This window comes from Vicia villosa, linkage group LG6 (assembly GCF_029867415.1).
Source record: "Vicia villosa cultivar HV-30 ecotype Madison, WI linkage group LG6, Vvil1.0, whole genome shotgun sequence".
Lineage (NCBI taxonomy): Eukaryota > Viridiplantae > Streptophyta > Magnoliopsida > Fabales > Fabaceae > Vicia > Vicia villosa.
In genome coordinates this window covers 124,105,605-124,115,690 of record NC_081185.1, presented here as the reverse complement: position 1 = coordinate 124,115,690, position 10,086 = coordinate 124,105,605, and the positions used below count along the sequence as shown (strand labels likewise).

The 10,086-nt window shown below is 37.7% G+C and overlaps 2 protein-coding genes across 2 annotated transcripts; both read left to right on the top strand.

Annotated features, from left to right (window-relative positions):
- The first annotated feature begins 3,275 nt into the window (after positions 1 to 3,275).
- Positions 3,276 to 6,389, top strand: LOC131609851 (UPF0496 protein At3g19330). The gene is made up of 2 exons (XM_058881664.1): positions 3,276 to 3,556; positions 3,645 to 6,389. The coding sequence occupies exons 1-2, from the start codon at positions 3,490 to 3,492 to the stop codon at positions 4,703 to 4,705; spliced, it is 1,128 nt and encodes a 375-aa protein (XP_058737647.1). The 5' UTR covers positions 3,276 to 3,489; the 3' UTR covers positions 4,706 to 6,389.
- Positions 6,390 to 7,966: 1,577 nt separating this feature from the next.
- LOC131612277 (UPF0496 protein At3g19330-like) lies at positions 7,967 to 9,577 on the top strand. The gene has a single exon (XM_058884084.1). It carries the CDS (start codon positions 8,221 to 8,223, stop codon positions 9,262 to 9,264), a length of 1,044 nt encoding a protein of 347 aa, XP_058740067.1. The 5' UTR covers positions 7,967 to 8,220; the 3' UTR covers positions 9,265 to 9,577.
- Positions 9,578 to 10,086: the final 509 nt, after the last annotated feature.

Genomic DNA, 10,086 nt, shown 5'->3' with positions numbered 1-10,086 from the left:
CAGCTTGTCAGCTCAACTATAATTGAATTTTGCCATCATTTGTGATTATAAACAAAGTTTATCTCAGTCGTTCATCCATAGGAGAATCGACCGGTCAAATCAACAAAAAGGTGAAATTAGGCGGAATAAAGAAAAAAGTAGACGATGCCAATGGCCTATGGGCCAAAAAACTCCATCAAATATTATGGTCGTGTCACACCATCTCTCATTCAACTATTAAGGAAAATTCATTTACAATGGTATTCGACTCGTTACCATGCTACCGATCGATATCGATACACCCACATAAAGGGCGCTCAGTTCAACAAGGAGGAAAATGAGACAAAACTTAGATGTAAAGATGATCTAATTGACGAGACACGTGACATCACCCACATGAGGGAATTCGTTATCAAATAGAGGACCTTCAAAAGATACAACTCAAAAGTGATTCCAAGGAGAATGCAAGAAGTCGACCTCGTGCTTAGGCAATTGGTTGTGCCAACCCGCTTGGAAAAAGTGCAACCTAACTAGAAAGGCTTGTATCGTGTGTGCCATAAGCTACCTCATGGGTCATACAAACTCGAAGAGCAAGACAAAAGACTCATCTAGAGAATTTTGAACTCAGTTAATTTGAGATATTATTATAGTTATACATTTATTGTTTCTTGTCTAATAAGGTGAAAAGCTTTGGCTTGCCAGTGTATGAATTCTCCTAATGTTTTACATTTCTTTATATATCAGGGATACGGTATCACTCTTATCACCACAAGGGTTTTTATTGAGACATCTTATCTTAAAAACCGTTTAAACGATGAGGTTGGATGTATTAAATGTTGAAACTTCAATGAAGTGTCTGTGTCGCCCATAAGGCTATTAAATTTTGGAACTTCAATGAAGTATTCTTTCGGCCCACAAGGATATCTAATGTTGGAACTTCAACAAAATGTCCTTGCCGCCTACAAGGCTATTAAATGTTGGAACTTCAATGAAGTGTCCTTGTTGCCTACAAGGTTATCTAGTGTTTGAAATTCAATGAAGTATCCTTACCGCCTACCTGGTTATCTAATGTGGAACTTCAATTAATTATCATTGTCGCCCACGAGGCTATATCATATTGGAACCTCAATAGAGTATCCTTGTAGCTAGGGATGAAAATAGGCCAAGCCATACCTACAGAGGCCTATACTCTGACCTATTTAAGTTTGGTGTGGTCTGGCCTTTAATAAGATAAGTCAAACTTAGGCTATTAAAAAAGTCTATGAAGCCTTATAGGTCGGCTTATATATACATATCTTTTAGAAAATAGGCTCAATAATATATAGAAGATCATGTTGTTTATTTAAAAAAAATTGTAAATTGGATTATTTGAAGCCTTAATATGAAACAGGCTTTTAAATATGCTTTCAGGTCATACTAGGCTTTTAAAAGGCCAGGTTAGGCTAGTAAAAAAAAGCCTATAATAGACCATTAAGTCATGTTCAGGTCTTAAAAAAGTTTCGTAGGCCAGACTCGGGTCTTATAAGGTCTAACATGGCCAGACCTATTTTCGCCCCTACTTGTATCCCACGAGGCTATTGAATGATGGAGCTTTAATGAAATTTCCTTGTCGTCCATGAGGTTATTGAATGATGGAACTTCAATGAAGTATCCTGCTTCCCACGAGGCTATCTAACGTTAGAACTTCAATGAAGTATCCTTGTCGCTCATGAGGCATATAATGTTGGAACTTCAATGAAATATCCTTACTGCCCACGAGGTTATCTAATTTTGGAAATTGAATGAAATACCTACGAGGCTATCTAATGCTAAAACTTCAATGAAGTATCCTTTCCGCCCTCGAGACTATTGAATTTTGGAACTTCAATGAAGTGTCCTTAATTTCCACCTACAAGGCAATCATATGGTGGACTCTCATTCAAGGATCCTCGTCAAAGAGAACTCTAAGTAGCGCTTGAGGGAATCGTCTCAAATAAGAGATTTGTATAGCTAAAGCAATACCAACTTTGAAAACAATGGGAAAGCTTTGACAAATACAACCAATATATTATAAATCGCCATCACGCCTATACTTTTCAAAATCCCTAAGGGGTATGAGTGTCAGCAAGTTTACAAGGGCAACAACACGAAGGCAAAGTAGCTTGACCTGAAGTAATGATTGAGGGGTTTGCCTCCCCCCGGGAGCATTCACTTGAGGGACCCCTCCCATGCTTTACTTGAGAAACTTGTCTCAGGACTCATTAGAGAAGCTCGCATGAATCTTTAAGATATCGATAGTTAAAATTAAATAACTTCACATTTTTCAAGGTCTCGTGCATGAGGGATTGTGGATTGGGTAATTTTGTTGGGCCTCTAAGGGGGTAACCCATGAAGAAACGACCAGAACCAAGTATACATATATCGAGCAAGATGCCAGGCCTGGGGCAAGTATCCTCTTTATCAGACTAGCCCCTTTGAAGCAAACCATTTATTAGGGCTTGGGTCTGCTACCTACGGTTTCTATATCTTGTCGCACATGGCTTGCGAGGTGGCTGAAAACTAAAAAGCCACAAAGATCAGTCAATATGAAAACTGCCTCCTCCACGATCCAAGGGGAAACAGTCTCCTCTCTATTACACGTTTTGGGTTTAGGGGCTTAGAAAACCTTTCCTCGTCTCTCTGACCCAGGGCATAGAGAGTTCATATATATTTCCCAATTTCACACTGGGATACAAGACCTCTTTAGCACACCAGAAACACTAAATCTCTGATCACTCTACATAATTAGGGGTTGTCCCTCATTGTGCTTTTTTAGCAAGTACTCATGGTTTCGAGAGTACGATGAGTGTGCATAAATTGATCACTAGCATAATGATAAACAGAACTACAATCTAATTTGTTATTGTATTGTACAATTTCTTTGAACTGTGACATAGTCGTTAAGTGATTTGGGACGACGACATCATGATAGTTGCCTCAAGATGATGAGACAGCAAGACGACGAAGTTGTGTATGAAGTAGAAAAAAGAAAAAATGTTGATAACATCTAGACGACAAGATAATACTTAGAGCAGAATAAATAAAAAAACATCGATGGAACATAGAATGAAGGGCGACAACATAGGAAAAAAGAAAAAGGAAATAATGATACGAAGAGAGGAAGAAAATATAATATATCTCTATCTTTCTTTTTAAATATAAATAAAAGTTGACTAAATTGTAATTATTTAATTTCAATAGTTAGATTTATTTTTGCCACATATAACACGTTAATTATAATATATTTTTGCCACATATAAAACGGATCATATGAAAATATTTTCCACATAACCACATTGACTAGTTTAGGTTCTCCTTTCCAAACAGTTTATACTCCACATTCAACTAATTCAGTAACTTCAACTGCTGCAATTTAAGTATTCTCATAAACACTCCCAGCAGTGACGGAAAGTATACAACAGTTCCCTCAAACAAGAAACAAATCATCATCATCATCATCATCAATTCATCATTAACGATAGAAAATTAGAAATGCTGCAATGCCTCTCCTTCAACACGTTGACTCCTTCCTCACGCAACCTCACTCCACATTCACAAGGTAAATCGCACTAAACTCTAACCTCTCTATTTCAATCCCTCTACCTGTTTGTGAAAATGTCTCACTCAATCCTCTTTTCATTTCCCAGCAAACTCAACCCAAGAACAAACCCCATCTCCATCATCAAGCCCAAACGTCTCGCGCGAATTCGATCGCGCCATTCAAGGTCCTTCCTACAATGAAATCCGCGCCATGATCCAAACCCCTCAACCGCACCTCATCGAAATTCAACAACAAAACGAAGATAACTCCCAAGAACAAGACGAAGATTCGCACCATCGTGATATTCTCACCCAAGTTCTTCAACCCGACTCCAACAGCGTCCGTGAAACCCTCGCTAACGCTAAACCCGAAAGCGCCCTTACCCACCTCGTTTCTTCCTACTTCGATCAAAGTGAAACAACCTCCCACCTTTGCCTCACCCTCGTCCGTACCATCCACCGTGCAAAAGAAATGTATAACCCTCTCTCCGAACTTCTTTCCGTTCTCCCTTCAGATAGCTCCTCCCTCTCTCAACCGCAATGCGACACTGCTTATGATCTCTTCTTCCAATTCAACCTTCACGAAAACCCCTTCGTTTTCCCTTATTTTCGCACTCTCCGCGACAGCTTCTCTGATCTTAAACACCAAATTCAACTCGACCGGAGGAAATGTCGTCACAGAATCCGTCTCTTCCGTAACGCCACAGTTGGATGCGCTATCTGTGGCCTCGCTACTGTATCGATAGCCGTAGTTACTGCTGTGGTTGTTGCTACACATGCTTCTATTGGATTTGCGGCAATGGCGCCGTTTTGTATTCCTTTTCAGAAGAGAAGAAAGAGGAAGGCGTTGGCTAGGTTGAAGCAGTTGGATGCTGCGGAGAGTGGAACGTTTGTTGTGAATCATGTGAACACCATTGATAGTCTTGTGGATCGTCTTCAAACTGCGGTGGAAGGCGATAAGGCTTACGTGCGGTTTGCGTTGGATAGGGGAAGAGATAGGCATCCTATACAGGAAGTGATCAAGCAGCTTCGTAAGACACAGCCGATTTTTGAACAGTTGCTTAAAGATCTTGAACAACATATATATCTATGTTTTTATACGGTTAACAAAGCTAGATATGCACTCCTCAAAGAGATATCACATCATCAAACTGGGGTAGTAAGTTAGTTTTCCAATGTAAGTTTCAGGTATGATTTTGAGATTTTCTATAGTTGACTCACAATAGGTCTTACTATTTTCTAGACCCTGTTAAGATGATATTCGTCTAAGGGTTTCATTGGATAATCACTGTTGATTTGTGATGCATGCTATTTGCTTAAGCTTGCACCTCTCATCAACAATTGTAATTATATCATAGGCTTCATTTATAATTTGTAACAATGTATGAGATGATATGTATAAATTGACATGCTTTGATGATATAAAGAAACATTTAAGGTATTCACCATTTGATTAATTCATGTTTGAAATTGAAGTACCTGCTAATAACCATCAAGTCTTATATCTTGCATTTTATTGTATAGGGGTCAATATTTTAGTATGATAGTGTGGCTGTGCTATCTGGGATAGTATGTAATCATAGTTATGTATCATGAATTCTTGATGCATTGAATTGTGTTATGTTAAATTGCACTTTTATCATTTAATGGATCTGTCTGGAATGGTAAGGACGGAGTTTGTTTGGGATTTATAACTTTTCCGAGTAGTGTTTGGTATATACGGAGTCTGTTTTTCTGTTTCTTTAATTCCATCTTCTCATTGTTTATTCTTCTTTGCTGTTCTGTTTTATTGTTGTTAATGCATTTTTTTAGCAACAGTATAATAACTTGGCAATGGTAGAAAGAATGATCATGGGAGCAAGGAAATGTTTCATTTTTTGCTTACTTCATTTTTATGTTCTATTGCTGTTCTAACGTCTCTGGCAAGAGGAAGAAAAGCTCCACACTTGCTACCTATTTGAATCCCCCATTCCTGAGAAAATGAAATTTCAGAAGAAAAAAATAGAATGCTTCCCAGCTCTTAAACTATGCCCTTGTACCTAGGTTTTTGACAGGTTTGGATACTATTGGGTTTAATTTTGTGAAAGTGAACCTGTGCTAGTAAAACTGTTATTTACTTGTCTCTATCGCTCGGGTACCCAACACTTGCTTCAATCGGCTCGCAACCCCAATTTCTGATTTTGATTTTGCAGGTTTCATTAGGGTAATCTTCCTCCTTACGAAATGACCGTTCTCACCAAATCCGCATAACCTTCGAGATTTTTTTTTTGTTGTGTTTTACCAAGTTTTATTAGTTTAGTTTTAGGCATCATTGTGATGTTTTACCAAATTTTAGGCATCTGAATCCATGTTGGAAGGTGGGGAAAGGAAAGTTTCTCCCATATTTAGGATGGGAGCTGTGATGTTTCACTTCTTTTGGAAGGATGAGATTTTCATGGTGCAAATGGTTTGTGAGTGAGTAGCGTGGGACTGTTCAGAGTGGTTGGCTGGTGATGGGGCACATGAACTAACTGCACCAAAAATCATATAGTAAATTCTTTTTTCACCCCCTCAATTCCCTCAAATTTTTAAAAATATTTTTCAAACATTTAAATTTGAAACATGTTTTTTAATATAACTCACGAACCCAATCTCTTCCCCTACACTTTTTGTCCTACTAGTTTAGAGTCTCACATTACAAGAAAATGTAATTTACGTTCTTGACTTTTTCATTTGCCATATTTTTTTTTTCTTACTTTATTAACAAGTTTTACATAGGAAGTATTTTTTTTACATAATTTTTTCTATGTGAATTGAGTTTCAGAATTCACTAGGATCAAGACAAATCTCAAGATTCAAATAACATTTACGGAAGTATTTAAAGATTAATTATCAATGAAATCTTTACATTGTCAAACATGAGTTTTAAGCTCACAATATTTCAAGTGAGTTAACTTAACTCCTTGTCATCTGGGCTAATTATCATTATTGAAAATGTTAATAAGTTCATATGATAAACTCTCACTAAAGGATCCTCATCGAAGAGAACTCTAAGTAGCTTTTAAGGGACTCCTCTCAAATAAGAAAGGACTCCTCTCAAATAAGAAATTTATTTAGTTAAAGTAATATAAACTTTAAAATCAGTGGAAAGCTATGACAAATACAAGCAATAGAGAGTAAATCGACATCACGTTTGCACTTTTCAAAATCCCTAAGGGGTACGATTGTCAGCAAGTTTGTAAGAGGCGGGAACACGAATCAAGTTTGTAAGAGCGAGAACACGAAGGCAAAGTAGACTGGCTTTAAATAATGCTTGAGGGATTTGCCCCCTGAAGCATTCCTTTGAGGGACTCCTCTCATGGTTTACTTGAGGAATCCGGCTCAGGTCTCATTTGAGGAGCTTACATGAATCTTTAATATAACGATAGGTTAAAATTAAATCACTTCACCATTTTCAAAGCCTCGTATTTGAGGGACTATGGAATGGCGTATTTTTGTTGGCTTTAGATGAAGCCTAGAAACTACCAGGACCGAGTATACAAATGTCAAGCAAGTTTCTAACCTAGAGGCAATGACAGCCCAATAAGACGGGGCCACTCGAAGGAAACCGCTCGTTAGGGCTTGAGTCAGCTATCCACGATTTGTATCACTTGTCACACGAGACTTGCAAAGTGGCGGAAATATAACAAGCCACAAAGATAAGTGAATAGGAAAACTGCCTCCTCCACGATCCAAGGAGAAAACATTTTCTTTCTATTGCACGTTCTGGGTTGAAAGACTTAGAAAACTGCTACTCTTGTCTCTGTCCCAGAGCATAAAGAGTTCCTATATATTTTTGAATTTCATAATAGGAAAAGGATCACAAAATTCCTCATAAACATATATAGGACCTCTCTACTACCCATACATGGGCGAGCTTAGATCGCCCAACATAATTAGGGATTATCCCTCATTGTGCTTTTTTAGCAAGTACATATGGTTTCAAGAGCACAGTGAGTGTGCATAAACTGATCATTAGCATAACGATAAACATAGTTACGGTCTAAATTGAATCTTGTATTATACAAATTTTTTGAACTGTGACAAAAGTGTTGGTTGGTTTGGGACGACGACAATACAATAGTTGTCTCATGATGATGAGACGACGAGACAATGAAGCATGATGTTGAACACAAGAAATAAAAATATTGATAGCAATGAGACAACAAGATAGTGTGTGGAACAGAATTAAGGAACACAGATAAAAAAGACGGTAAGCAGCAACAACATAAAAAAATAGGGAAAGAAAGATGTGATGTGAAGAGAGGAGAAGAAGATGAAACGTATCTCTATCGATTTTTTTTTTAATTTAATTTAAAAATTTACTGAATTTTTATTTTTTTTAATTCCAATTGTTAGACATCTATATATACATTTAAAAAAAAGGAAAAGGAGCAAGACTAACAGCTAAAAAAATAGTTTCCACATTGACTAGTTTAGATCCTCCAGTTCACACATATCATAGTCAACATTCAAACCATTCATCTAACTTCAACCGCTGAATTTTAAGTATTCACATACAACAAAGTGACAGAAACATAAATGCTGCAATGCCTCTCCTTCAACTCGTTGACTCCTTCCTCACGCAACCTCACTCCACATTCACAAGGTAAATCACACTAAACTCTAACCTTTCTATTTCAATCACACCACCTGTTTGTAAAAATGTCTCACTCAAATTCAACCCAACAACAAACCCCATCTCCATCACCAAGCCCAAATGTCTCCCGCGAATTCGATCGCGCCATTCAAGCCCCTTCCTACAACGAAATCCGCACCTTGATCCAAACCCCTCAACCACACCTCATCGGAATTCAACAGCAAAACGAACAAGATGAAGATTCGCACCATCGTGATATCCTCACCCGAGTTCTTCAACCCGACCCCAACAGCGTCCGTGAAACCCTCGCTAAAGCTAAACCCGATAGCGCCCTCACCCACCTAGTTTCTTCCTACTTCGATCACAGTGAAACAACCTCCCACCTTTGCCTCACCCTCGTCCGAACCATCGACCGTGCAAGAGAAATGTATAACCTTGTCTCCGAACTTCTTTCCGTTCTCCCTTCAGATAGCTCCTCCCTCTCTCAACCGCAATGCGACACTGCTTATGATCTCTTCTTCCAATTCAACCTCCGCGATAACCCTTTTGTTTTCCCTTACTTTCATACCATACGCGACAGTTTCTCTGATCTTAAAGACCAAATTAAACTCGACCGTCGAAAATGCCGCCACAGAACCCGTCTCTTCCGTAACGCCACAGTTGGATGCGCTATTTGTGGCGTCGCTACTGTATTGATAGCTGTTGTCACTGCTGTAATTGTTGCCACACATGCTTCTATTGGATTTGCGGTAATTGCACCGTTTTGTATTCCTTTTCACAAGAGAAGAAAGAGGAAGGCATTGGCTAGGTTGAAGCAGCTTGATGCTGCAGAGCGTGGAACTTTTGTTGTGAATCATGCGAACAACATTGATAGTCTTGTGGATCGTCTTCATACTGAGGTGGAAGGCTATAAGAATTCTGTTCGGTTTGCGTTGGAGAAGGGAAGAGATAGGCATCCGATACAGAACGTAATCAAGGAGCTTCGGAAGAAGCAGCCGATTTTTGAAGAGTTGCTTAAAGAACTTGAGAAACATATATATCTATGTTTTGATGCTGTTAACAAAGCTAGACTTGCACTCTTCGAAGAGATATCACTTCCTCAAGCTTAGTAGTAAGATAGTTTTCCGATGCAAATTTAAGATATGACTTTTGAGATTTTCTCTAGTTGATTCACAATAGGTCTTACTATTTTCTAGACCCTGTCATTATGATAGTCTTCCAAGGGTTTCATTGGATAATCACTGTTGATTTGTGATGCATGCAATTTGTTTAAGCTTGCACCTCTGATCAACAATTGTAACTACATCATAGGCTTCATTTATAATTTGTAACAATTTATGAGATGATATGTATAAATTGACATGCTTTGATGATATAAAGAACCATTACCATTGAAGGTATTCACCATTCGATTAATTCATGTTTGAAATTGAAGTACATGCTAACCTCTGTTAATAACCATCAAATTTTATATCTTGCATTTTTTTTATAGGGTCGATATTTTAGTATGAGAGTGTGAATGTGCTATCTGGGATAGTATGTAATCATAGATATGTATCATGAATTCTTGATGCATTGAATTGTGTTATGTAAAATATATTGCAATTTTATCATTTAATGGCTCTGTCTGAAATGGTAATGATGGAGTTTGTGATAGGAGGTGCAATTAGATATTTTAATTAGTAATATAATGTTAGATGTTATTTTATTTTGAATGTTTGGTTGAATTGGGCTTTTAGTAGTGTTTGAGCCTTTTAGGTTTAATATCCATTTAGAGTAGTATATATTGTAGTCTCATAGAGACATTTAGAATGAATCAAAAAGAAATCAAAGTTTATTTTTATCTCTACTTTCCATAGTTTATTTTAATGTCTTTCTCTTTTAATTGTTCAACCCTAAATTGATAGTCTTGGTAGGATTAGCATCCTATC

Excerpts from the sequence above, each read along its gene's own strand:
- LOC131609851 (XM_058881664.1), top strand. The coding sequence starts at position 3,490 with ATGCTGCAATGCCTCTCCTTCAACACGTTGACTCCTTCCTCACGCAAC. Across the intron at positions 3,557-3,644 it reads CCTCACTCCACATTCACAAG|CAAACTCAACCCAAGAACAA; the intron begins GTAAATCGCACT and ends TTCATTTCCCAG.
- LOC131612277 (XM_058884084.1), top strand. The coding sequence starts at position 8,221 with ATGTCTCACTCAAATTCAACCCAACAACAAACCCCATCTCCATCACCA.